Below are 26,685 nucleotides of genomic sequence, written 5' to 3' on the forward strand. Positions count from 1 at the left end.
CAGGCACAAGTAACAAAGTACCAGGGCCCAAAGGACCCTAACTAGTAGTTTAGTCGGAGTGGAGCTCCGGTAGGCAACATTATTCACTTGGATGAGATTTATTCTTGATTGATTACTATGATTAGTGTCAATCTTATTTGGTTTGACTTTCCTGATTTTTCTTTTAATCAGCATTATTAATATCCCTGTAGGAACTGCACCAGTTACATCAAGGCCACTTCAAAAGGCAAGGTTATGGTTCCTGCACCGGCGTAAACTTTACTGCGTAACGGTATTACACTACCATTACTTCTATCCGTATAGACCATATGACGTGGGTATACCACCGTCAACACATCTATACATACTCTTCTCGCACACCGAACAGCAGACGTTCTATTCAAAGACCAACAGATCGATAGAGCCCACCTCCCTGCACCGGAGATCGAACAACAGAATTTCTCCCCCAATGGAGCACATGCAAAAGCTTATATCCACTCGTCCAAAGTCCCACCCGGATCACCAGCCAGGCAAATAGCCATACGTAGCTCACTGGAGACAAGACAGCCTGTCAAGCCATTAAAACGTGGCCCTACCATCCCTTGCATACCCGACTCTCTCTCTCGTGTCCATAATATTTGACCAGCGCTGCCCGAGTAATGGAATTACAATAGGCAGGCCTCGGACCGGGTATCGTGACTCACCATTATCTAATGGCTGGGCCGTCTCCACATCTCTTCGCCTTTTAGGGCTTCCTCGGGGGTAATCCGTCGACGATATGTCCGAGCAGGTGTCACGAGCGGAGCCCGGCTATATCTGACCCCTACTTTTCTGGTCAGCATTGTCCTGACTTCCGGGCCACACTTGACACAGCCTTGTTCTGCCCAGAAGGGGCTAATGACTTTTTTCATATGGGCGCTTGGAGGCTATCGGCAACGTCATCCCGCTTGGAGGCGCAGCTGCGGCTTCTTCCGTCTACCTAGTTTGTGCTGGGTTACGGTGTTCACGTAGATAGGTCCTACAGTGAGACTTGAACTGTCAACCATTGACTAGGCTACGACCGGCTATTCCGACTTTGGTTCCAGACAATCAGTCCCCGGGTCCTACATGGGTTGCACGACGGGGTGGCAAAGAAAGATGCACACGGGGGTTGTCGACGACCACCCCGACGGAGCACACTGTACACCGTCCGATGCAGGGTAGAGGAGACGGACAAGCTGGAAAGCACGGGTAACAAACATCCCGCAAGAATCCTGATGTGATGCCAAGAAGTGATCAGCGATCGACCTGTACTATGTATGTAGACCCAGCATACGGTCTCGTCGGGCATGTCAATCCCGCTTAACCCTGGACAGGGCGGATTTGAGAACAAGCCGTATGTAGCCGGGTGCATGCATGTCTTGGAAGTCCGTCAAGTCAGTCAAATCAAGTCCGTCCAACCATCAGGGTCAAGTCACCAAGTGGGAGCAATACCCACACTACATAGTCCACATAGTATCCGTACATACGGAGTAGAGTATCCGTACTCTGTTAATTAATTACCCAGGTACCAACAACCTAGTACTAACCTCGGGGTCATCCCGAAGACCTGCACCCACTAGTAATAAATGGCGGGTTGGCATAACCCACCCGCCCAACACCCATAATGAACAAATATTGTGCATAACGTCCGCCCAGAAGTTGCACCAAACCAGTACGGGGGCGATCCCAGACATCCTTCCGAGTTTCAGCCCTCGTACTCGTATGGAATTGATGTCTGTTTTTTTTATTTTATTTCGATTATTATTAATTACCGCTTGGTAAGCGGAACCCTGAACTCCACATTTCTAAGAACCATCATCGTCGCCGTATGATCCAGATCTAGGGTGGCTCTTGTCCCATGGGTCTCGATATATCGGAGTTGGCCGTTCCCGTCCACATAGGCAGGGAACTAGAAAATATCCACAAGACACCCATTGCTGGACAGAACTTGATTCAAGGGAAGAATTATTCATTGATTACTGATAAGCACTGTTATTCATATTGCCTCCCTCGGCAACTCATACTATCCTGTGATTATCAGACCGTGGCTTAGACCTGGAACTGCAGATGATCATCTCATTACCAACCAGAGGAGCAGCAACCCAGCACCAACAACTGGGCTCTTCCAGCGCTGGTGAGGCTACGCTAGTGAGACATTTACCGATTGTGTAACTGCCTAGGTATCATACCAGCAAAGGGGTACCTATCAATGCCATTGTTCCCCCCACCCTGAGATTTCTCCGATATCTCCTTCCAGGCTGGCTGGTTTATAGCTATACTAGTTTGATACAGGAGTAAGCACCACGGACTTGGTGGCGAGGTTTGTAATCTTGTAATCCGAAGGGGAAGGGAAGGGAAAAGAAAAAGAAAAAGAAAACAGAAAACGAAAGAAAAGAACAGAAAAGCCACCGGAGAGTTCGTTCTCCAGTCACCGGCGGTAGAACCAATTTTCGGTCTTGGAGTGCTTGGGAACCCTGCGCCATGGCCCTGAAACCTCCGCACGGGCAGGGTGGGAAGGGTCCAGACTCCAGGCGGGCATGGAGCCTACTAGCATTAGTATGGGTTCAGCCTCGACGGCTGATGACTATTTGCTATCCTGCCAGACAGTCTCCCCATGAGCCCTCGAAAGAATTGGGGTACCTCTCTTGACCGGAGTCTGGTAATGAGAACACTCTACTCCACAGCACAAAAGAGAGATCCGGCTGAATAAGATGCCGGCCACATTCGGTCAACCCGTGAGTCCAATGAAACCACCGTCGCGATCTTCAGGGTCCGAAACCTTGTCCGGTAGTTAGGGCTTTGGTAGAGCCAACCCGAGGAAAAAGACCCGTCCGCCATCCGTCTTACCCGTCAGGTAACCAAACCAAACCAGGTACTCGGCATCTTGAGGTGCGTTATCTCCGGTAATCTAACCTGTTTTACCACGGTATCATACATGACCCATCATCCTTGCCCGTCCATTCATTAATTAGTTATACATTTGTTTTATTGTATCCTTATCTGCTTCTCTAGGACGGTCTGGAATTCTCGGAGACTTTTTGAAGCTTCTTGTGCAGAACTAATTGTGGAATGTGGATATTGTCCACCCGGTTGGCGTCTCGTGGTTGAAATGGAAATCCCCTCGTCTGCAGATCGATAGTGCCAGTTCCTGCTTCATCACTGCATCTCTATCCAGTAGATTGATAACTCTCGCGGATCAGGATGAGAATCGTATTAGCGCGAGATCCTAAACTTTCCTAACATCAAGTGGGAGACTTCACTCGAGTCAGGTAAGATCCGTGATATAGTATGGATGCGTGGAATTCGTCACGCTGGCCAATGTGTTTGACGGGCACCGAAAGACCGGGAGGTTCTACGTCTTCGTCTGACTGCCCGGGCCGGTCTGGTCGCAATGCGGACGGGCTGTTTTAATTAGAGCGAGTAGCTTTCCTTTTCTTTCTTTTTCTTGGGTCTCTTTCTCTCTTTCTCCTCTTTTTCTTTTTTGTTTCCATATTTGTCTTCCTTTTCTTTTTTTTCCCCTTGACAATGGCATGTCTTTTGACAATGCTATGTCCTACTGGGCCGCGACAGCAGTCCAATGCGCGATGCGCCTAACAAGATCAGCTCAAAAGCAATCCCATTCCGAAGAATGTGCATAACAAGATGTCTCTATCTATACCGGAAGTTGGGCACGTCAATTGCAATCCGATAAACAGCTCTGATCAGGCATCAACATTACCGCACGGTTGTACAGAATCCCCCCCCCCGTCCAGCTCCGGCTCGTCGAACAGAGACTCGAGAGTCAATTATGTACAATTCATTTCGGCGATTGTCCACCCATGCCCGTCTCCATCAAATTGGAGTCAGCAGTCTCACTCCCGCAGCAAAAGACACAATAAACCAAGGCACCATCAACCCGCTCGCACCGAGATTGGCTAAATGACAGAAAAAGAAATTATACAGATACCCAAAATATGGCCAAACTGGAGAGAGAGAGAGAGAGGGATCATTTCAACTCCCTCACCATCTCCCCCTTCTCCTCCATATCAGCCAGCACCCGGTCCGCCGTCCGCATAGCCTCCATCCCCGCAGGCGCCCCGCAGTAAACCGTAGCGTGGATAATAGCCTCGCGGATCTCCAGCTCGCTGAGCCCGTTGTTGACGGCCCCGCGCACATGCACACCCAGCTCGAGCGAGCGGTTCAGCGCCGTCAGCATGCCGATGTTGATCAGACTGCGCTGTTTGCGATCGAGGCCCGGGCGGTTCCAGACATTGCCCCAGGCGAATTCGGTGACCAGGTCTTGCATCGGTCGTGTGAAGGCGTTTGCGCTGGAGAGGGAGCGCTCGACGTGGGCTTCGCCGACGACGGCGCGGCGGGTTTGGAGACCTTGCTCGTAGAGCTCGGCGGTTGTGGGGTTGGAGGACATGGTGAATTGAGTGGTAGTAAGTGTGATATGAGGAAGGATTGGTGTCTTGTGATATGTTTCTGGGAGGAGTTGTTTGTGTAGTGACTTCATTCGGGTCGGGGGATCTGTGGATTGCCTCGGGTCATGGAGTGGGTGGACGCGGGGTGTTAGTGCCGATGTCGGCATGACCACCCGATATCAATCAACACTGTCACTGCTGTCAGCATTAACATCAAGTATACCTACTTCCATATAGAAACCATCCTTGTTATTTTGATCTCGTGCTTCCAGTTTTTCTTTTTCTTCCAATCCTATCCGTTAGTCTGTGCTTACCAGTCTGACTTTTCCTCTTGTATACTTCAAAAGTGACCGCCCTTTTTCCATTGCCTCGCGTCTAGACCTCCCTGTATGCTTGGGCTGTTGGGCTATTGCATCATTGTTTGTGCTTTTGTCGAGGGAATATAATTGTGATACCCGTGCTCTGGACGCCACGTAAAAGAATGCCCTTATCAATGGCTATGCTTTGCCCAAAGTACCGTACCTTCAAACTACACACCACTGTATTCTCCATTGGGAAATCATGTAGCTTACTCGGTACAATCCAGGATCCGGATGCCCAGGTTTGATATCTTGATAAGACACTCGGATGATTTAAAGATAGACTTGATTCTATTAATGTCTTGGTGGTTCATTCGAAACTCGCTGCTACCTATGCTATACTGTATGCATGTATAGATAGCAACGCGGGATAGCTTTCGCATCCCTTGTTTGTATTAGTTGTGTTGACCTGAGAATATCAAGCTTCTTTTTTGGTTTCGCTATATTTTGGGTCTACTTGCTATGTTATTTGTTGAGATAAGATGCTACATTTGTGGCTGGGATGCTCAAGTTCTTCAAGAAAGAAAGAAATACTGAAGGTATGTATGTAGCAATCTTGGAATGAAAGAAGGGGACCATTCAAGAAGATAGTATGAGAGACGCGAAAAGAAAAAAACCAATTGAAAGGCAGTCATGTCGAGTATCTAGGAAGTTAGGATAGCTAGCGAGATAGACAAGTCTGACTGTCCATATGCACGACGAGTGATTTCTGGTAAACGATACAACGCGAGACCCATCTGGTGTCCTCGGAGAAGTCGATGCATTCTCATGAGTTGTTCAATGATTCATATAAGTAACGGAGTGTGGTAGTGCTTGGTCCTGGAAACTGGAATGTGAATTCTCTCCTTGCTCTGGCCGTCCATCCCTTTCTTCCCTTGGAGCACCAACTATCGCCAGAGATCTGGGTGAGGAATTGAGCTGCAAATGCTCCACTGTTGTCTTTCTTATACTTAAAGAGCATTGTTATAAGTAGCTGAAGACAGAGACCGCCGGGTGTTCATTGCGCTCGGATTGGTGGCTTGGGTACCTGCATATCCTAGCAGAGAATACCACCCACAACCGAGAGCTTAAAACCAACCCTAGAAACCCCTAAACAAGACCCGAGACGAGAAAATATGGAATTCATGCCAAGCGATTATCTCGCCCGCCAATTCCATTCCACACGGAGACCAAGTACGCGCAGGAATGGCGGGTATCAACCAGGGAGAATGACGCCCCCTTCTACCACATATATGTAGCATTCGACAGCCTGGCTCGACGGGGTCCCGCTGCTCTTCTTCAATCCCTTTTTCCAAAGCGATCTACCTCTGCCCTACGTCTACACTAGCTTACGACAGCTTTCATAGACCGTTGTTCCCCAGATCATCAGCCCTACTGTGGACTACTCCTGTCACCATGGCGAGGATCACCAAGGCTGTGTCTCGTCTCTGCGTCTGTCTCGTTGCTTTCCTGGCGTTGTCGCTGCTGAGCGAGACTCGTCCTATTGCTTCGGTAGCGAGGGAAGGCTTGCGGTCGCTGGATGCACGATCACCCGATCCGGTATGGTTATACCCTATGAACCAAGGGAAGAAGATAATCTATCTTCCGGATAAAGAAGGGAAAGAAAAGGAAAAGAACTCTGCTAATCACCAAGCCATTTAACAGCGCATGATCCCCGGCACAGGAGATCTCCTCGGAAGTATCTTCACAAAAGCCGGCCTTGACGGCCTCGCCCGTCTTAACAGGCTGGAAAACTGGAAGCAAAAGAACAACGACCCGGACGTGATCGACGGCAGCAACATCACCCAGCCGATCATAACCTCGCACCAGGATAATAAATCCGCGCTGCCGAATACCATGCACAAGGGGGAGCACAGTGACATACCGGACCCGACTGAGAAGCCGGGACAGTTTGTAGGTGCTATGGTCGATATGCTGTCGAGTAAGTTAGGACAGGCGATGCATAGCAGTGATGAGGTGACTCTGTAGGCGGGTGGTGGGATTCATGTCAGGATTAGAGATGGGAATGGGGAGAGGGGGTGGCTTGATTCTGGGGAGTTCGATGGAAAGCTGTGGTGATTATGAATTATTGGTTAACGATGCCATTGTATTGTTGTTGTTGTTTGTTACCTTACTGTTATTGATATTGATATTGCTATTGTGATTCTGCTTATCAATGACGTAGATCCGGGGATAGTTTAGTGTTAAGTCCGTCTCGGTCCTCGCTAACTATTTCCATGTTTTCCTCTCAATCCCTCAAACTGGATATCAAATCCCTCCTCATGGCCAGACCAGAATAGGTCCACCAGGCAACAATTCCATTACGATCGGTCAGCCGTTGTCAGAATCCGGGGTTGATGGAGATTATTTGTTAAACCCGGAATTGTAGCAATTATAGCGTTGGAGGGTCAAGTTAAATAGATCGCTAACTCCCGCTATCCAAATTTCTCTCCAACAATCAACAACCCCACTCAATTACATTCTATTCCCATCACTGGACTATACCAACAGTAAAGCGTCACACAGACACTTCGAATCTGCCACACAATGCCTTCAATCGTTGGAAAAGAAGTCGGCCACACTGGCTATGGCCTCATGAGTATGCCCTTCCACATAACCTCAACGACACTAAATCCAGTCTTGTGTGCTAACCATCCTCTCAAGGAATGACATGGGTCCCGCAACCTCCCTCAACAGAGCAATGCTTCGAAACCCTTAACACCGCTCTCGAGCTGGGCTCCAACTTCTGGAACGGCGGCGAGCTCTACGGCACCTCCGACTACAACTCCCTGCACCTGCTCAACAAGTACTTCACCCAGTACCCTGAAAAGGCCAGTCAGGTGGTCCTGAGCATCAAGGGAGGACTAAAACCCAACGCGCTCGTCCCCGATGGCTCCGAGGCCAACATCCGCCGCAGCGTCGACGAGAGTCTCCGTTTGCTGGACGGGAAGAAATCCATTGATATCTTCGAGTGCGCGCGCCAGGACCCCAACACGACGGTCGAGCAGACGGTCACCATTCTGGCGCAGCTTGTCAAGGAGGGGAAGATTGGAGGGATTGGCTTGAGTGAGGTTGATGGGGCGACTATTCGGCGCGCGTATGTTCTACATATTCTGCAACCTTTTCCGCGTTCTCTACCCCACTACCTTTAGGAAATAAGAAATCTAACTCCAACAGAGTCAAGGTCCACCCCATCGCAGCCGTTGAGGTCGAGCTGTCCCTATGGGACACCCACACCTTCGACAACGACGTCATCAAAGTCTGCGCCGAGCTCGACATCCCCATCGTGGCATACTCCCCCCTCGGCCGCGGCGTGTTCTCCGGCGCGTTCACCAACGCCTCCACCCTCCCCGAGGGCGATTTCCGGCGCTGGCTGCCCCGCTTCCAGGACGAAGCCATGGAGCAGAACATCAAGCTCGTGAACGAGGTTCAGAGTCTCGCTGAGCGTAAGGGCTTCGCCGCGATTCAGATCGCCCTCGCTTGGGTGCTTAGCCTTAATGGTAGGCCTGGCATGCCGACTATCATTCCCATCCCTGGTGGTACCACCAGTGATAAGGTCAGGCAGAACTTACAGGCGCCTCGCCTGTCTGATGCCGATATGGCTGAGCTTGAGGAGATTCTGCAGCGACATGAGGTGGTGGGATCTCGGTATCCCTAGAGGCTGGCTGGAAGATTGACTTGTTCGGCTCTTGAAAGTTATGAGGGCATGGGAATCTCTTCTTCTACTATGCTGTTTTTTTGTTTGATTCGATTGTATATTACGGTCTGTAGAGACCATGATAAACACCAATAATAATTCCGCTCTCGACATATGTTTATTTGCAACGCACTGAAATCTTCTAGTCACAAGCCCGGCTATCCTAACAGAGGAATAAACTCCATGAACCGAGGAGATATTCAATGGCTAGGCCACTAGTCAAGTCACATCGCCCATCCGCACATATGACTATTATATTGTATACTACGTGGAATTATGACTGTCGTCTCATCTACGAGCATAAACACTCATTGCATATGCCATCCCTTGGTTCAAGATATATCAGGGATGAGTGATACTGCAGAGACAGAAAAGAAAAAGAAAAAGAAGTAATAGATAAATCCGAAATAATAATTGAGCATTATATTGGAACCAGTCTATCTAACATTCTGGCCGCTGGGCAGAAAGTGGGTAAAGTAAAAAATGATGCGTAGTGTACCTATAAGACTGTAACTGTCAGTATACTGGATCAAGTATAACAAAGCAGATTTGTGACAATGAATGAAAGTGATCAGATCAAGTGTAGAGAGGTCCACATGCAGTCTCACAATAAAGGAGACTGTCAGCATTGCAGAATTCTTAAAAAGAAAATCATCATGTAGGAAAGAGCATCATAGCATAATCGACTTACCCTGTAGTTAGTTGGTTGAATAATAAGACATCGAGTAAGATATTTTCCAATTGTGAGGAATGGAAGGAAGAGAAATAGGAAAGAAAAAGGAAAAAAAATGCGGATGAGATTTTGATCAATAGCCTCATCACGTGCCCGCTACCCACCCCGTATACTCGAAGCTCCCCAAGGATACCGCAGATCGGACCAACTTCATTTCCATCTGGATTATCATCTCTCCCATCCCTTGTCTCGACCATCCTATCCCTTCCTGTCACTCCCAATTGACGACCCTTTCATTCTACATTCCCCATATTTTCTTCCACCGTCCAAATGGCGGACTCCCCCGGTTCTCCCCTCTCATCGATCGCCTCCGATGACCTGTCGGACCGCGAGGATCTAAAGCAAGGCTTCTCGCCATCAACAGCCAACATGCCTCCATCCAAGCGCCGTCGCACCGGCGTCGCATCCTGGGATCGCAACACCCCAGTGTCGACCTCCTTCCAGGAAGAACAGCCGCCCGCGTCGCCCTCCACCTCCATCTCCTCGGACACCTCGGGCGAACTCCCCAACTCCCCCAGCACGCTGGCCCTCATCGGCGGTAGCCAGGATGACGACTACAGTGGACTGGGAAACGACCAGGTGACCGTGTGCCGATGGGAAGGTTGCGACGTCGGCGACCTGGGCAACATGGACGCTCTCGTCGAGCACATCCACAACGATCACGTCGGCAGCCGGCAGAAACGCTACTCCTGCGAGTGGTCCGATTGCTCTCGAAAGGGCCAGTCGCATGCGAGCGGATACGCCCTACGCGCGCACATGAGGAGTCACACCCGCGAGAAGCCTTTTTACTGTGCCCTTCCAGGTGAGAATTCATCCTATCATTCGTCCCATCCATTCCAATCCCTTTGTCCTTGGTCAAATTTAGTTTACTCTACTCACACACCCAAGAATGTGATCGCAGCTTCACCCGCTCCGACGCCCTAGCCAAACACATGCGCACAGTCCACGAAACCGAAGCCCTCCGGCCCTCCGACCCCGTCTCCAAATACCACAGCGCGCCGCTCTCCGCCGTCGGCACGCCCACCAGCACCCCCGCCAGCAAAGTGCAGCGCATCAAGCTGAAGTTGTCGCATCCGCCGCGGGACGAACCCGAGCGGTTCAGCGAGAGCGCCCCCGAAGACCACCACCCCCACACGGCGGCCGGGGACGATCTCGACGAATTCGAGCTGCCCGAGTTCAGCCGCGAGTCGGGCTTCGATGACCACGAGCTGCAGCTGCCACCGCGTGACCTATACCGACTCCTCCGTCGGCAGATTCACTGGGCTGAGAAGGAGGGCGTGGAACTGCGCAGCGAGTGGGAGAAGATTCGACCAAAGCGGAAGCAAGCGTGGCTCGAGAAGGAAGCTATCTTCGATGATGTGATCGATGCCCAGCTGAGGCTCTTCAGCGCCCTCGTCGCTAACGAGGGCGTACCTGTTACCCCGGCGGTGGGGGGTAGTACAGCCGCGAATGGGATAGAGAAGTCTTCAGCGGAGCATCAGCAGCAACAACTGCAACAGGAGCAACAACAGCGAGACCAAGAGCAACAACAGCAGCAACAACAACAACGGCATGACTCCTCCTCCGACTCCGATGAAGACGACTCCGATGAAGACGACGAAGAAGACCAGGGTCACACAGATGTGAAACCAAACCTGGAATCGGAACCAGTCGCTGCCTGAAAAAAAATTATTGATTATACCATGATGTCGTTTGCTTCGTTGGCTTTCTTTTCTTTCTTTTCCCCTCCTATCTTATATTCCACAACCTCTCAGACCAGCCTCAATTCCCTTCCCTTCCTTCCCTTCCCTCTTCTCCTCTTGTCTCTTTACTTTACATAACCAACCTTATCAACCTTTTAATCTCCACGATCTAGGATGGATCCATTCGCGAGATTCGTTTGCCTTTTCTTCTTCCTTTTTAGCCCTTTGCTTTCGGAGTTAGGCTCTTCTTTTCATTCTTCATTTTCACTTTTTCGTTTTGTATTCCAGGTCTAGCTTTTCATATTTATTTTTACTATTATATTATATGGGATAGGATAGGATAGGATAGGATAGGGTAAAAATTGCGTTGTATTATGGAAGGACTCATACAAATCATTTCACCTTTGCCCTCCATTAGATTTTGCCTTGGGCACCTTTCTTTTTCTTGAGCTCAGATACAGTGATACACTACATACTACATCCTACATCCTAACTTCCAATTCAACCGAATACAAGAGACCAAAAAATGAAATCATAACCATCCATTATTCCATTCCATGAATGAAGTTGAGACCCTGGTCTAGCAGTGTAGGGACGGACGTTTACCCTACCCTGGAGAATGGCGAACCAAACCCGGGGGCCACACGTCCATCATCATCAGTAGTAGTTGTAGTGGTAATAGTAACATACATGAAGGGGTAGATAGATAGGTAATAGAGAGAAATACAACCGCCGGGCCCGTCGCCAGTTAAGGGGGTCCCGGGGTACATGGATTAAGGAACTAAGAAGACAAGCATGGTGAAGTAAAGGAAAACATAACACAACACAACACGACATGACACAGCACGGCACAACACGACACAGCACAGCACAGCACAGCACAGCACACACAGCACAGCTGCACATACCTGGGCCCGATCACTCGTGAGAGGAGGTACCATGATATGTGCGCGCACATGTGTGTGGGTGTGTGTGAGTGTGTGAGTGAGCGTGTATGTGTGTATATGTGTATGTGTGGATGTGTGGATGTGTGGATGTGTGAACAGAGATGTATGTGAAGAACCAAAAATGCCCATCGCTCCAATAAGTAAGTAGGGGGACAAATCGCCGCGGGGCAAAAAAACATGAAAGCTAAAACACTGTCATGCAAAACATCATGTCAAATCCACACTCGTGTTTTGGAAGACTCCTTCGTAGATCATACCAGACGCCGTCGCCATGCTTACCCAATGATGCATATTTACCTCGAATAAAATTGACAGAAGAGAAAAAAAAAAAAAATAGGAAAAGAAATGGAATGAAAAAAGGATGTTGAAGCACCTCCCCCACGAAAGAGAATCGTCGGCGCTTTTTTCTCCAGCTGGCTCCTGCGCACTGCGCTTACTTCCTGTTGGAAGCGGCATTTGTGGCTGCCATGAGCTTTTTGTACATTTCGTGAAGTTTGGTTCCTGCGGCTTCCTTGTTGGGCCAGTAGTGCTCTGCAACGTAGTGCCTATTCAGAAAGTTAGTCGGGGGTCCCGAGTCAAATCCATGTCAAAGAGACGAACCATAAACGTGTTTCCAGGGAGGTCAGAGACCCTTCTCCCTGGAGGGTGCGATCAATGAAGTCGCCGATTAGTCGAAGCAGACGCCGAAGTTCAGAAGCGCGTTCAGCTTTATTCGGGATATTTTCCTTGGTAACACCCGAGACCCGCTTGAGATCGTCACGGATGGGCTTGAAGAACAGCCGAGACATGTCCTCCTTACCCGCAGAATGGCCATTCTCACTGTTCTTCCGACGACGGTTCTCCTCAGTCGAAACATCAGACGTCCGGTAGCGGGGCCGGTCACTATCATGTGTGGACCTTGGACGGTCGTGACCGGGAGTGTGATGCCGTTCGACGCTATCCCGTGAACCGTGGGTGTGAGAACGGTGCCTCGGCCGGTCGATATCGCGATGACCTTTGCGAGAAAGCGAAGGGGCAGGAGAGGCGGAAACGCTGGCGCTGGCGTTCTGACGGGATCCCTTGCGGTTGTTGCGATGATGGTTTTCGACTGCCCTCTTGGCGGTGACGCTCGACCCGTTCGTTACCTTGTCCTTCAGAACTGAAAGCAGATAGTCGGCTCGGCGAACGAGATGCACAGCCCCCGGTGACTTGGTGGTCTTATCGTCTTTGTTCAGACGCTCGTTCTTTCTCTCCACCCGATGCTCCTCGAGGAAGAACTTGTCTCCGAGGCCAAGGTCCGGATCATCGCGTATCTGGGTCCAAGCACCATAACCATGTCGTGCGATACCGACACAGAGCATCCCATCCTCTCGCGCGCCCCATGGGCAAGAATAATCGGCAGCCTTGGTCGCTTCGGGGACGCGGAAGTTCTTAATATCATCAACTGCGGCCATCGCTTCCCTCAGAATACGCATCTCAGCCGGGCGTTCAACGATGGTGTAAGCATTAAGGCGCTTGACACCACGGAGATCGAACAGCACGGCTTTCTTTTCCTTCTTTGTGGGCACTTTTCCGGATTGCTCAAGCGCTTCTAACTTCTGAACATCCTCTCGCACTAGGCTCTCTGCTTTGTCGGTTATTTCATGAAGAGCCGTTTTGACAGTTTCCCTGTCACGGTCCAGTAGACGAGCCTCGCGAACGACGTCCTCCTCCCGGTCTACTATATCCCCGTAACGCAAGAAAGCCCGAAGTAGATGGCGATATTCCTTCTCTATAAGCGGCCGTTTCGGATCCGCCTGGACGTTCGAGTCTGATTCATCCCCATTATCAATGCTGACTTGGGCTCTTGCTCGTCTCTTGGCTTTCCGTTCTTCGCGTGAATCCCTCTCGTCTGAAGGAGTATTACGCTTGCGCGGCCGGTTTTGCTCGATAACTTCGGCCAAGTAACGTTCATCCTCTTTCTTCTTTTCCTGGGCCTTGATCACCTCCAGTTGTTCTTTAGGGATGATGTCATCCCACGAGAGGTCATCCACTTTGATATCGACATATTCAAACGCCTTAAGGAACTCTTCGCCACCGTCGGCCTGAATTTCCTCTGCCTGTTCCGTCTGGTGCAGTTCGGCATTTGCCAGTACAGAGTCGATATCGAGCTGCTCCAGCTTTTCTTGGTTTCCGGTCTGTTCGAACATTCTCTGACCACGACGCTTGAGGATGCGAGAGATATCATCTGTGGAGTTCGGTTCGCCCATGGTTTTACCACCGCGAGTCATCTTGTTCTGGATCTCGGAGGCTTCTTTGTCGGTGACACCACGCTGGATCGTGATGAACTCGAGTAGAAGTTTATTCCGCGCTCGCTCGATCACTTCTTCCTCTACCGTATCCTTGGAGACTAATCGGTACACGCTGACTGGCCTCGTCTGACCTATACGGTGGGCTCTGGCCATGGCTTGGAGATCGGCCTGTGGGTTCCAATCGGAGTCGAAAAGAACAACGGTGTCTGCGGTCATCAGATTGATCCCCAGACCACCGGCTCGCGTGGACAGGATAAAGGCAAAGTCACTGCTATTGGGAGCGTTGTAATGTTCAATGGCCAGGCGGCGAGATGCCGCGGGAATGGTGCCATCAAGGCGCTGATAGGAATAGCCACGGAACTCCATGTAATCTCCCAGGATATCCAGCATCTTGACCATCTGACTGAAGATCAAAACACGGTGACCATCGGTTTTGAGCTTGGTGAGAAGCTGGTCGAGGAGCATCATCTTGCCACTGCTGGTGATCATGGCCCGAAGGACATCCTCTCGGCGAGTACTGCCTTCCAATATCCGGGCCTCGGCATTGGGGAACATGAACGGGTGGTTGCTGGCCTTCTTCAGCTCCATCATGATATTTAGCAAGGACTGCTTCTGTCCTCTGGCGCCATCATTCAAAGCGGCATAATTCTTGGTCAGAATATTTTTGTAGTACTCCAATTGAACGTCGGAGAGTTCTACGCGGATGATTTTCTCGACCTTGGGCGGGAGATCAGATTCCACCTTCGACTTGGTTCGGCGCAGCATGAATGGCTGAATGGCTTGGGTGAGTTGGGCCAATTTTTCAGATGCCTGGTCGGAATTCAAGTCCATGTCGACGTCGACATCGACCATGCCAGGGTTCAAGAAGTCCAACAGGGCAGAGAGTTCAGCCAGGTTGTTCTGGATGGGGGTGCCAGTGATGAGGAGACGTGCGGGGGCCCGGAACTCGAGAAGCTTTATGTACAGCTGAGAATCCCGGTTCTTCAGTCGATGAGCTTCGTCAATGGCCATGAACTGCCACTTGAACTGACTTAGGAAGGGTGAGTCGAGCAGGATGTACTCGTAGGTCGTGAGTAAGACGTTGAACTTGGGTCGTTTGGGGTTGCCATCGACCATGAGCTCGTGCTCCTTCAAGACGTTGCGAGCGGCCTCGTTACCGTTGTAGACGACATAGTTCAAGTCAGGGGTCCAATGGTCGAAGGTTTCCGCCCACGACGGCATGGTGGAAAGCGGGACGACCACGACGAACGGCCCTTGCTGATTCCTGATGTGGCGTAGCCAGTTGATAAAGGCAACGGTCTGCACGGTTTTCCCCAGTCCCATCTCGTCGGCCAAGACAACGTTGCGGTTCTTGACCCAATTGAAGGCCATGAAGTTAACACCCTTGACCTGAAATTCCTTCAACTCGCCGTTTTGCAAAAAGTCCGGGGTGCCCTTGATGGTCTCAAATGGTTTGCGTGTGGACGGGTTGATCTCCATCCGGTCCGAGATGGGTGGGCGTGAGGAACGGTCTAAATAGCGGTCTATCTCTCGTTGGGCGATTTTACTGACAAGCTGTTCGTCCTCCCAGGTACAAGAGTCATAAAAGAGTCGTTTCCATTTCACGAGGTATTCGGAGCCCTCGTCGCCTTCACGCACACCGATGACGCGTTCGACTTGTTTGTAATCTTCAATCGCTTCTACGTCTCTCTCGCGATCGAGATTCCACTTTTCTCGATCCTCGGGGGGGACATCTGGGTTCTGCTTCAGGCGGAGGTCTTCATACAAGACCTTCCGGACGTAGTTGTCAAGACGACGGGTGCTCCGGCAGTTGGCGAGGGTCTCGGTGGTCTCCCACGTCGCGTGATAGTGGGACTTGCCTTGCCATTTGATACAATACTCGAAGTCGTGACGGTCAAGGTTCAGATTACTCAAGTCCTCGCCCTCCTTGAGGCGGTGATTGAGGACGATATCCACGGCCGGACGATCATCCTCCACGGGGTTGACCCAGTAACTTTGGGGGAGGTCATCCGGGTCATCTTCAAACATGGAATCGTCCTCATCATCCTCGTTGTAATTCGAGACCCTACTCGCGTTTCTCGTCGAGAAACGAACCTCGGCGTGAGACGGAGCACTCGTGGCTGATTGCAGCTGTCGACGTCGTTTAGCTTTGCTGGTGCGAGCACGACTACCGCCATATTCGTCACTGTCCGACTCTTCGGAGAACGACGACTGGGTGGCCGAGCGGGAGGTGCGCTTGGAGGGCTGTTGCGAGGGCGCAGGGCGTCGACGTTTAGCGCGGGGTGCCACGGCATCGGAGTCGGAATCGGAGAGGCTGGCGGCGGGTTGACGTGTCAGGCGAGCTCGACCACTCCGACGAAGCCCATATAAGTCTGGGTTTTGTCTGATGTAGTCTGACTCGTTGACGGGCGACGACTTGCGCTTCGTCCCCCGGTGTGATTCCGACGAGGAAGAATTTTCAGCATTGGACGGGCTGTTCGCATTCGCATCATCCTCCATCGCAGAGTCATCCTCTTCACCCTCTGCATCCGGCGAACCCGCATCAAAGGATTCGTCGGCGCCATCTGCATCCGAGGGGGAATCAGATGCGGCGTGATTGTCATCGGAGTCTGACGCGTTGCTCGCACTGTCGCTAGCCGCTTGCTCTAGCTCGTCGCTGTGATCATCGGGTGTATGGGAGGCAGGATAACCATTTGTGACCGGCATGGCCGCCGAGGGTTCGGAGGTAGATGGGATCACCATGCTAGCTGCTATTGATGATGAAAGACGTCAGCATTGAAGCTCGAAACAAGCTTGGGGGGCAATGAAAAGCACATGGCATGATCAAATGATGATACGCGACGCAGTTTTCAGGATTTAGAAGCTAATCGGATGAGTGAACAAGGTAGAAGATGAGGTATGATGTATGGGCATGATTTTTGATGGCAGATGTGATGAAACGCGACGGAGGATGATGGTCAAGAGATGGCAACGTCAGAGGACCATCTGGCCCCTAAACCAAGCCCAGATGAATCAGACGCATCGATCCGGATCAAAAGAGACCAAAAAGCCCCTTGAACCGATCTATACCAAGGATTCATCGGGGTTCTTCGGTGGGTCGATACCGTGGAGAAGTACCCCAGCGGCGAACACCCGGGACACGTTTGGAGAAGAGCAGTAAAAGCCAAGAAAAAACTCACAGTCCATAGCTTGGTGACCCCGAAATAGGGGAACCGAGCAATTTAATGGTGGAAAAGAAATAAAAAAAGAAAGTGTGGGGGTGGGGGGGGGGGAAGAGAAAAAGTACAAGATGGAGGTGGAGGAGGAGGGCAAAGAGGAGCGATGGGGATGATGGAGGGAGAAAGAGTCGGATGAGTTGCACGTCGGCTTGGAGGGAGAGCGAACCGCCCCGTGAAGGGACTGGCTGTCAGCCTGAGACTTCAGGCTGCACTGTTCTACGCTAGGCCTGCTTGGGGCTAGCGTATCCGACAAGCGAGGCCCGATCAGGTTAGTCTATTTCAGAGTCACGTGCCATTAAGTGCGGCAGAATGGTTTTTCCGGACAGATCTGGTGGTGACGTGGTGGACCAATCAGCGGGGCCAGAAATAATTCGAGGCCGGCTGGGTGCCTGAGGCGATCGGCGTTGCCCACAATGCCCGACATAGTTTTCCCTCGAGCGCCCCTCACTCTTCTTCGCGACGCTCCCCTCAAAGCCTATCGTCTCCATCGCTTCTTGCTCCTCACCCGGTGGCAACCTCTCTGCGCAGACTCGGGGCTGAACTCATTTTCTTTTTCGCCAGTTTTACAACTGCCGTGGTGTCGTCTATTTGATCCGGTTGAGGTCTCATCAAAGAGTGCTTCCGTCGTTCTTGTATAACATTGAAGTCTACTTGTTCTTCCGCGCGTGGATTCATCTTAATACACCGGCACCATGTCTGATAAGCTCACTCGGTATGTCTGATGGAGTCCCTTAAATTGACCCCCAGGATCGGTCCTTGACTAATATTTTCACAGTATTGCCATTGTCAACAGTGACAAGGTGAGTTTTGTGTACCCCGCTTACAGGTCGCGGTTCGCGATCGACCTTCACTTCATTTGCTCACAAGGATTTTCTTTGGTCCCATAGTGCAAACCCAAGGTATGGAATTCTGTCTCTTCGGTTTCGCGTGGAAACGTCTGTTAATATCATCCCTGCAGAAATGTCGTCAGGAGTGTAAGAAGTCGTGCCCCGTCGTCCGCACGGGTAAGCTGTGTATCGAAGTCTCCCCCGAATCGAAAATCGCCTTCATCTCCGAGCGCCTCTGTATCGGTTGCGGTATCTGTCCTAAGAAATGTCCGTTTGGTGCGATCCATATCATCAACTTGCCCACCAACCTGGAAAGCGAGGTCACCCACCGTTACTCCGCCAACAGCTTCAAGCTTCACCGTCTTCCTATGCCCCGCCCCGGACAGGTCCTTGGTCTCGTCGGAACAAACGGTATCGGAAAGAGTACGGCGTTGAAGGTCCTGAGCGGCAAGCTCAAGCCCAACTTGGGACGCTATGACAACCCGCCGGACTGGGAGGAAATCCTCAAGTACTTCCGTGGCTCCGAGCTGCAGAGTATGTATTTCCCCGCGGAATTGCAAAATTAAGCGTGTCGTGATCGCTAATTGGGTTAGACTATTTCACCAAGATCCTGGAGGATAACTTGAAGGCGGTCGTGAAGCCCCAATATGTCGACCAGATCCCGAGGGCAGTGAAGGGCCCAGTTCGGCAAGTGGGAGCGCTTATCAAAGCTCGTGCGCAGATGGACAACTTGGATCACATCCTGGACGTTCTTGGTAGGTCAACCGGACCCTCCTTTCTTACTGTCGTGCTAATATATGCGCAGAGCTTCGCCAGGTCGAGGGCCGTGACATTGAGAACCTCTCGGGTGGAGAGTTGCAGAGATTCGCCATTGGACTGGTCTGTGTCCAGCAGGCCGATGTGTAAGCAACCACCCTTTTCTTCGTCCTCACGGGGCATTTCAGCGGATACTCATAGACTACAGCTACATGTTTGACGAGCCGTCCTCTTACCTCGATGTGAAGCAACGTTTGGCTGCTGCCCGCACGATCCGTGAACTCCTGCGCCCCGACGACTATGTCATCGTCGTCGAGCACGATTTGTCCGTGTTGGACTACTTGTCCGATTTCGTTTGCGTGCTCTATGGCAAGCCTGCCGTTTACGGTGTCGTGACCTTGCCGTCCTCTGTCCGTGAGGGTATCAACATCTTCCTGGATGGCCACATCCCGACGGAGAACCTTCGGTTCCGCGACGAGTCCCTGACTTTCCGTCTCGCGGAGACTGGCGATGACTATGTTGTCGATAGGGGCCGCGCTTTCTACTACCCCACCATGGAGAAGACCCTTGGCGGCTTCCACTTGAAGGTTGAATCGGGTAAATTCACGGACTCGGAGATCGTCGTCATGATGGGTGAGAACGGAACCGGCAAGACGACCTTCTGTAGGATGCTTGCGGGTGCTGAAAAGCCCGACGGCGATGTTAGCGTGCCTCGCATGCACATCAGCATGAAGCCCCAGAAGATCACCCCCAAGTTCCAGGGCACGGTCCGTCAGCTGTTCTTCAAGCGCATCAAGGCCGCTTTCCTCTCGCCGCAGTTCCAGACGGATGTGTACAAGCCGCTAAAGATCGACGATTTCATCGACCAGGAGGTCCAGAACCTGTCCGGTGGTGAATTGCAGCGTGTGGCCATCGTCTTGGCTCTGGGTATCCCGGCCGACATCTACCTGATCGACGAGCCTAGCGCTTATCTCGACTCCGAGCAGCGTATCGTGGCCGCGCGTGTCATCAAGCGATTCATCATGCACGCCAAGAAGACTGCTTTCATCGTCGAACACGATTTCATCATGGCTACCTACCTGGCGGATCGCGTCATCGTGTTCGATGGCAAGCCCTCCTTCGATGCCCGCGCGAACACTCCCGAGTCTCTGGTCACTGGCTGCAACCGGTTCCTGAAGAACCTGGACGTCACTTTCCGCCGTGACCCCAACAGCTACCGCCCGCGTATCAACAAGTACCAGAGTCAAATGGACCAGGAACAGAAGCTCAACGGGAACTACGTAAGTACACCGAGAATCCCCCTAATCACCGACTGTGCTAATTCTCGCCCCCGCAGTACTTCCTGGAGGAGGAGAGTTGAATTGGGCGTCCCTCACAAGCATGACCGCGATCATCACTGGCGTGGTGAGCGCGACTCCGACTGGCGACATATCCCGCGTCGCGAGAGACGGAGGAACCCTCGTTCCGTGGCGTTGTTCGGCGTTACCAAGTCTTCGGGAAGGCACTGCCGTCACCACGACGGGGGCCTAGTAGGTGATGAGGAGGGTGCGTCGGAGGATGATGACGACGGGGATGACAACGACTCTGGCCCGGACAATCGGCCGAGGCCCCCTTATGCCAGTCATAGCTTTTACTTCAACCCCACGTCGTCACCGTCCCCACCGCCCTTCGCACGCACAGCCCGCATCTCGCCGTCGAGTTATTTTGTATTTTGTTCTTCAGATGTCTTCGTGATATCCGGATCTCGGATCCGGATCTCGTTGCATGGGTTTATATATGGGCTACGGTTTCGGCGTCATCATACCAAGGTTGAATTGGGAAAAGTTCTGATAATCTTTCTGATATAGAGGGGCCGTGGACGATCATGTCGGTCAGCGATGACGGAGTGGGACAAATCAGCATGGTGGTTTATTTTTTTTCGAAAATTTTGCTGCTATCTCTATCTCATGTTCTGTCTAGTTTGAGTTTCCTGTCTAGATCACTGCAATCTACTCCAATGTTGACTGATTATTTTAAGCGGGCCCGTTGGGCACAGTGATCTTACCGATCTATAGACCCGACGAGGGACTGTCTGCCCCATTGGCAGGACTGGATAGCACAAGGTATTCGTAACTTTGGACAGCTTGCCTCGAATTTCGTGGTCCCTCTTGAACATCGTACTCCGTGCGTTGTTCTCAGCATACACCAATGGAGTATTCGTTCCCGTCACACAAAGCAAGAAGTCAATGTCATGAACTCTATCCCCTGTCGACACGCTCACATACCATCCCCAGCTAGGTCCGATGTAAGGACATCCATCCCCACTCTAACAAGTTACACGCATCTACTATGCAACATCCAGAACGAAAAGCCAACATCTCCTTCCTTCCACGCATAGATCGCAACACCGCAGATCAACAAACTGCACGCCATCTAGCATTCAATCATACACCCAACATACCTATATACAAAAACTCACCCACCCCTCGCAACCACCCCCCAAAACTCATTCTTCGCCCTCAACACCCCCAACCCAACCCTCACCCAATCATCCCCAAAACGAGGTAACTCATACCCTTTAGTCCCCACCGCAGGCCGCCCCGCCAACGCACGACAAAACTCATAATAAGCCCCCACGCCATCCCCAAGCTCATGGAACAGCACAGACGCACCCGTCCTCCGCAATCTCTCCTTCTCCCACGCGCGCTGCTCCTCCTCGGACGGGAGAGATACCGCGTTCCGGTTGGCGAAGTAGCGCGCTACTGCTACTGCTTGGTACTCGTAGACGCGCAGCGGGAGGGACCCCCGTACTTGGCCTATGATTGCTAGGGAGGGGTCGCCTATTTGGAAGATGTGTTGGTAGAAGCCTGTGAGGTGGTTGTGGGAGGTTACGGGGTTTGGGTGCAGGAAGGGGTAGGAGAGGGTGTAGCCTGTTGCGAAGATGATTTTGGTGATGTTTTCTAGGGTTGTGTTGTCTGTGAAAGTTACGTTTATCGAGTTTGATGATGGGGAGGAGGGCTCGACCCGTGCGATGGGCGGAGTGATGATTACGCCTGGGAGGTGCCAGACGCCTGGGAAGATGTCAGTGTTACCGCGGCGGGAGACGTATAGTGGGTGCTGGACGATGTCGTGGAGGTCGATGACGAGGTCTGCGGCGGAGTAGTTCCCTCCGACGACGATCACTTTCTGGTCGCGGTAGGGGTCGGGGCTACGGAAGGACTTGACATGTTCGAGGGTAGAGGGCGCGACGCTGTCGAGGCCGGGGATGGCTGGCACGGACGGAATGTGGTAGTGGCCTGATGCGACGACGACGGCGTCGAACGACTCCTGCCACCAGTAGTCGCGCTGGCTGGCTGGGTCCGGGCGGCGCAGCGTCAGCGTCCATTTCCCTGTGTCGGGGTTCTTGTCGACGCTTTCGACGGTCGTGTTGAAGGAGATGAGGGACGGGGTGTCGACGAACTCCTGGGCTAGGGATTTGAGATACGCGGTGATCGCCGTGCACGGGCGAGTGGGGTTGTCCGGGCCGTATCGCTGGATTGATGTCTCTGAGTTGACGTTGGGGAGCGGCGTGTGAGTGAAGGACATGATGTCCGCCCCGACGTTGCTGTCCAGGTAGGGGTAGAGCGCCGTACGGACGGTGACGTCTTCAGGCGCCGGAGGGGTATACCCGGGTAGAGTGGCCGGCGGAGATGGACGCGGAGTCGAGGATGGAGGATCCGGCCCTGGGAAGGGCTGCGGGATGGGATCGTAATTCCACATTCCCCCGGGTCCATCGCGTCGGTCAAAGGCGCGGATGGTGTCGAAGGCCTGCTCGTCGTGCAGGGCACGGAGGGCTGAGATGCCCGAGGGACCGGTCCCAATCACGGCGACGGTGCGGTAACGGGGCATGATGGGTGTTGTTGGATGGGTGAGGGGAAGACGGACTGAGGGGTTGGAAGATATGTCGCCATCATGCTATTCTCATTAGTGCGATGTGGAATCTTAGGCAATGCCTTTCCAGTGAATTGACTGCTGTGGTGTATGGATAGAGGTGTATTTGTTGTTGATAGAGGTGGATTCACTGTTGATAGAAGCGGTTGATCGACAGTATAGATCTTGGTGTCTCCACATTCCAGCATTCCACAACCTGGCTCGTCCATTTCTCGAACTATCCCAGGATGTTATCGGAATAGTTACCTGATATAACAGACCTTTTCTTATTTAGTCCTCATGTCCAGACTACATGATATATCACTCACCAGATGACCTCCATAGCCAAAATATATCTATAGAAAGTTTATCCAACAAAAAGTAGATAAATATATGATCAAACGTAGAATATATATATTTTTGAACTATCCCTCCTTTCACACTTCTAAATACATATAATCATGGCAGGGCCACGCCCTCAACATCAGACGTTTGACGTAGCAGGCTGGGATTTTGTGATCCATCCTGTGGGTGTTAGTCTGGACACGAGAGTGGATGTGGCAGTACGATCAGGACTAGAACGCAGAAATATGTAAGTATGTACATCCTGTTAGGGCTATCCAGTGTGTAAGGGCACATCCACACCAATAACCAGGGCTCCCCCCCCCCCCCCCCCTTTGATACTACCTTACCTTCCCTGCCAGTATTCAAACCAGCCACTTGACGCCCTTACTATATCGAAATCACAAAGAAAACGCAAGGGCCTAGTACCCTTTGCAACATTCCTGTCGTACGACCCTTTTATTCTCTCCGAACCCTAGTATGATGCGGTCAAGGTCGTAAAGTAAGGTCGATGTCATAAGGCTTGATCCTGTGTGACCAAGGTAGTGATGGACCAGTCGATAGGGTTGTGGACCGATCCTATTCAGTCAAGTCGGTATGCGCTGGGAATGGACTAGTAAAGGGTTGGTTGGAATCGGTATGGCTTCGAATTGCGGGTGGGATATGTTTCTTGGGGTAGTTTGATATATATGATCAGAATCGGGAGTTGGCAGCGGTGCCTCGAATTTCAACCACAGAGAACGACTGGACAAACCAGGCCAATACACTATAGCTTAGTATACAAGGACGGTGTACATCAAATGCCTTCATTTTACTAGGTAGATAACTAGGAAATACAACCCCCTCTACTACAACCTATTCTTCCTCGATCTCCCCCTCCTCACTACCAGAATGCACCGCCTTTTCTTCCTTCCGTGCCTGGTCAACAGCCGGCGTGCGCTCTCGTCGTTCCCGCTCCCGACGCGGACTGCGCTCGCGCTCGCGGCTGTCACGACGATAGCGTTTCGCGGAGCGGCTGGCCACGCTCTCCGCGTCACTATCACGCCGGCGTCGCCGGTCGTTGCTGACGGTGCTGCGCGAGTCGCCTCCGTAGTCGAGCTCGTCCCGACTGCCGCGCGGGTCAGCGCGCGCGCGATACAGTCGCTCCCGCTCGTCTTCCCGGTCCCGGCGGTCGCGGTCGTAGTGGCTGAGAGAGCGGGTGCTCCGCTCCCGATCCCAGTCGCGGTCGCGCTCGCGCTCACGGTCCCGCTCCCGGTGGCGTTCCCGATCGCGATCACGATCCTCCCGCCTCTCTTGCACTGGGGACAGAGCATTGCTGACTTTGCGGTAGGATCGTTCGCGATCCGCCTGGGCCTTGCGGCGGTCTGCCTCGTACGCGTCCGGTTCCGGAGTACGGCTGACGCGGCTCGGTGGCCCCCGTCGTTCGCCGCGATGCGAGCGATGGTCGCGGTCGCCCCGATCGTAGTCCCGACGGCTGCCGCGGTCTCGGTCACGCGGCTCGCGCTCGCGCTCGCGATCGGCATCTTCGTCCTTCTCCCGGAGACGGCGGAGGACCTTGTCAAAGGCCGTCTGCCGGAGTTCGTCGGTTTCGAGGGCTTTGTATTCCTCGTATTTTTCGACCCGGGGCCGCACCGTCTCCCAGGTGTCTGAAGACCGGACAGGCGGGTCCAGCCTCTTGATCCGGGAACGCAGGGCGTCAATCGCGCGTCGCTGGTGCCGGTCGGCGGCATGCTTTTCCTCCTCGCTTCTCCGAGCCGCCTTCTCTTGAATGCGCTGGAACAGAAGATGGAGGATCTCGGGGTCAATGTTCGCTGTGCGGCGGTCTGCAGCAACGATCTCGTGGAACTCCTCAAAGGTGGTCTTGGGAGTGACCTCGTAGCGTTTGTCCTGGGAAATATGATCAGTAAAGTCCAAGAACAGTAGAATCAATCCGTTTACTCACATCGAGAACATCCAAGACGTCATTCCGAGGCCCACGCAGTGACCGTTCCTCCTCCTCGACCATGTCCCAGAAGAGGTCCATGGGAGATGATCCAGAGTTGCCGAGGATACCGATATATCGGGAGTCTTCATGGATGATAGGGTAGATGTTCATCCACTTGCATCCAGCCTTGATCTTGCCCTGGGACCGGAGCTCTTTCAACAGTTCGATGAATTGCTCACGAGCATGACGCTCCTTTCTTGCCTTGGCCGTCTTCTGCTGCTGGCGGGCCTCGTTGAACGTCCGTTCCAGGGACTTGATGTGGTTCTCAAACGCAGTCAAGATATCACACTTGGTGAGAGCCTTGAACAGATCATCCCCCTGCACCCTGTCATTGGACTGGATGATTGCATGCGCCTCAGACCAGCGCGTGTAAGGCTCGAGGTTGAGCGAGCCCAGGATAGTGGTCAGCTCTTCCACTGCCGCCTTGCGCTTGGCGGATTCCTGCTCCGCGTGCTCCTTCTTGAGTTCCAGGATGTATTCTTCGAACAGCTGCCGCCTCTCATGATCGTCGTTGGTAGCCCGGAACGTCGTCTCGCCTTCGATGATCGGGCGGATGGTCTTCCAGCGGCTGTAATGCTTGATCTCAGGATGCCGTCTCAGCATGGTATTGAAATCTGCCCTGAGCTTAGCGAAGCGTTCTTTCGCCCGGTCCTTTTCCTGCATGCGAACCTCGACCGCATACTTCTCAAAGGCTATCTTGCGATCTCTGGGGTCCTTCAACGCGCGATACTGGGGGTCTTTGATCGTTTCGCGCATGGTCTGCTCCCAGGTCCACTCGGGCTGCACGTTGTGGCGTTTGAGCATCTTCATGAATGCGCTTTCCGCCTCCTCGAATGACCCATACTCCGGCTCCGATTGCGCCGTGCCCAGCATCGGAGCAGTCGACATCCCGTTCGTGTCCATCGAGCCATAGCCACGCCGATCGCCGGAACCTCGGTCGTAGTCTTCGCGTTCACGTTCACGTTGCGGAGGGAAGGACGAAAACGAGCTTACACCACCGGCGACAAACGTTGGGGCCCTAGATGACACCTCGGTTAGTTGAGCCCCTGTCCATTGGGATGCATAATACTTACGCAGCAGCTGGCGCTTGGGGAGCTGGAATCTGCGCCAAAGCAGTCTTGTAAACTTCGGGCATTTCCCAGGTGCTTTGCTTCGATTCCGTGTGATACCAGTATTTCCGCCCACCTTCGGCCGTGTACTCTTTCCATGGCTGATTCGACAACGCCCTCTGTGAAGATAAGTTAGCACAATCCACACCAGGTTGGAGAAAGACCAACCTCAACAGGTGTCATCAATTCAACGGGTTTCGTCCACTGCGTCGCCTTGGTTTGGACATTGTAATAGTAAACCCGCCCATCACTATTGCGGGCTTCCTGCCAGATAGCAGGCGCCCCTGCTGGCCCACTCATCGGATTCATAACTGCAAGTTCCGTGGGAATCAGCGATGGATGCTGGAGTGGATGAAAGACACTCTCCGCCCGAAAGAAAAAGAAGCTGCCGCAGCTGGACGAGTCCTCGCGCCAAGGGTGTTTGCTCTGTTTGCACCAGGCACCCCCCGACAAACCGCGATCACCTCCGCAAGCTGGTGGATCAACCCTTA

General features: G+C 52.4%; 10 protein-coding genes across 10 annotated transcripts; 4 read left to right on the forward strand and 6 right to left on the reverse strand.

Moving 5' to 3' along the window:
- Positions 1 to 2,163: 2,163 nt before the first annotated feature.
- On the reverse strand, positions 2,164 to 2,578 carry P168DRAFT_97812 (uncharacterized protein). Its single transcript, XM_024842253.1, has one exon. It carries the CDS (start codon positions 2,481 to 2,483, stop codon positions 2,274 to 2,276), a length of 210 nt encoding a protein of 69 aa, XP_024696143.1. The 5' UTR covers positions 2,484 to 2,578; the 3' UTR covers positions 2,164 to 2,273.
- A 1,407-nt stretch (positions 2,579 to 3,985) lies between these two features.
- On the reverse strand, positions 3,986 to 4,405 carry P168DRAFT_316045 (putative 4-carboxymuconolactone decarboxylase; the record flags this gene model as incomplete). The annotated part of the gene is made up of 1 exon (XM_024839955.1): positions 3,986 to 4,405. The coding sequence occupies one exon, from the start codon at positions 4,403 to 4,405 to the stop codon at positions 3,986 to 3,988; it is 420 nt and encodes a 139-aa protein (XP_024696144.1).
- A 1,706-nt stretch (positions 4,406 to 6,111) lies between these two features.
- P168DRAFT_324942 (uncharacterized protein) lies at positions 6,112 to 6,730 on the forward strand (the record flags this gene model as incomplete). The annotated part of the gene is made up of 2 exons (XM_024840924.1): positions 6,112 to 6,301; positions 6,407 to 6,730. The coding sequence occupies exons 1-2, from the start codon at positions 6,158 to 6,160 to the stop codon at positions 6,728 to 6,730; spliced, it is 468 nt and encodes a 155-aa protein (XP_024696145.1). The 5' UTR covers positions 6,112 to 6,157.
- A 281-nt stretch (positions 6,731 to 7,011) lies between these two features.
- Positions 7,012 to 8,548, forward strand: P168DRAFT_302456 (aldo/keto reductase family protein). The gene is made up of 3 exons (XM_024838658.1): positions 7,012 to 7,340; positions 7,406 to 7,838; positions 7,919 to 8,548. Exons 1-3 carry the CDS (start codon positions 7,289 to 7,291, stop codon positions 8,397 to 8,399), a joined length of 966 nt encoding a protein of 321 aa, XP_024696146.1. The 5' UTR covers positions 7,012 to 7,288; the 3' UTR covers positions 8,400 to 8,548.
- A 481-nt stretch (positions 8,549 to 9,029) lies between these two features.
- P168DRAFT_97887 (uncharacterized protein) lies at positions 9,030 to 9,448 on the reverse strand. Its single transcript, XM_024842254.1, has one exon. It carries the CDS (start codon positions 9,366 to 9,368, stop codon positions 9,126 to 9,128), a length of 243 nt encoding a protein of 80 aa, XP_024696147.1. The 5' UTR covers positions 9,369 to 9,448; the 3' UTR covers positions 9,030 to 9,125.
- On the forward strand, positions 9,442 to 10,832 carry P168DRAFT_279515 (C2H2-type zinc finger protein; the record flags this gene model as incomplete). The annotated part of the gene is made up of 2 exons (XM_024835794.1): positions 9,442 to 9,973; positions 10,060 to 10,832. The coding sequence occupies 2 exons, from the start codon at positions 9,442 to 9,444 to the stop codon at positions 10,830 to 10,832; spliced, it is 1,305 nt and encodes a 434-aa protein (XP_024696148.1).
- A 1,401-nt stretch (positions 10,833 to 12,233) lies between these two features.
- P168DRAFT_279516 (chromatin-remodeling ATPase CHD1) lies at positions 12,234 to 16,812 on the reverse strand (the record flags this gene model as incomplete). Its single annotated transcript, XM_024835795.1, has 2 exons — positions 12,234 to 12,345; positions 12,401 to 16,812. The coding sequence occupies 2 exons, from the start codon at positions 16,810 to 16,812 to the stop codon at positions 12,234 to 12,236; spliced, it is 4,524 nt and encodes a 1,507-aa protein (XP_024696149.1).
- A 2,101-nt stretch (positions 16,813 to 18,913) lies between these two features.
- P168DRAFT_97915 (putative ATP-binding cassette sub-family E member 1) lies at positions 18,914 to 20,319 on the forward strand. Its single transcript, XM_024842255.1, has 3 exons — positions 18,914 to 19,017; positions 19,080 to 20,151; positions 20,208 to 20,319. Exons 2-3 carry the CDS (start codon positions 19,084 to 19,086, stop codon positions 20,229 to 20,231), a joined length of 1,092 nt encoding a protein of 363 aa, XP_024696150.1. The 5' UTR covers positions 18,914 to 19,017; positions 19,080 to 19,083; the 3' UTR covers positions 20,232 to 20,319.
- Positions 20,320 to 20,919: 600 nt separating this feature from the next.
- Positions 20,920 to 23,124, reverse strand: P168DRAFT_302460 (dimethylaniline monooxygenase; the record flags this gene model as incomplete). Its single annotated transcript, XM_024838659.1, has 4 exons — positions 23,089 to 23,124; positions 21,330 to 23,040; positions 21,136 to 21,176; positions 20,920 to 21,017 (listed from the first exon to the last, which is right to left on the reverse strand). The coding sequence occupies exons 2-4, from the start codon at positions 22,736 to 22,738 to the stop codon at positions 20,920 to 20,922; spliced, it is 1,548 nt and encodes a 515-aa protein (XP_024696151.1). The 5' UTR covers positions 22,739 to 23,040; positions 23,089 to 23,124.
- A 765-nt stretch (positions 23,125 to 23,889) lies between these two features.
- Positions 23,890 to 26,529, reverse strand: P168DRAFT_324948 (snoRNA-splicing protein PRP40). Its single transcript, XM_024840925.1, has 4 exons — positions 26,363 to 26,529; positions 26,159 to 26,313; positions 25,044 to 26,103; positions 23,890 to 24,988 (listed from the first exon to the last, which is right to left on the reverse strand). Exons 1-4 carry the CDS (start codon positions 26,501 to 26,503, stop codon positions 23,957 to 23,959), a joined length of 2,388 nt encoding a protein of 795 aa, XP_024696152.1. The 5' UTR covers positions 26,504 to 26,529; the 3' UTR covers positions 23,890 to 23,956.
- Positions 26,530 to 26,685: the final 156 nt, after the last annotated feature.

The sequence above is a fragment of the Aspergillus campestris genome (genome assembly GCF_002847485.1).
Source record: "Aspergillus campestris IBT 28561 chromosome Unknown P168scaffold_2, whole genome shotgun sequence".
Classification (NCBI taxonomy): domain Eukaryota; kingdom Fungi; phylum Ascomycota; class Eurotiomycetes; order Eurotiales; family Aspergillaceae; genus Aspergillus; species Aspergillus campestris.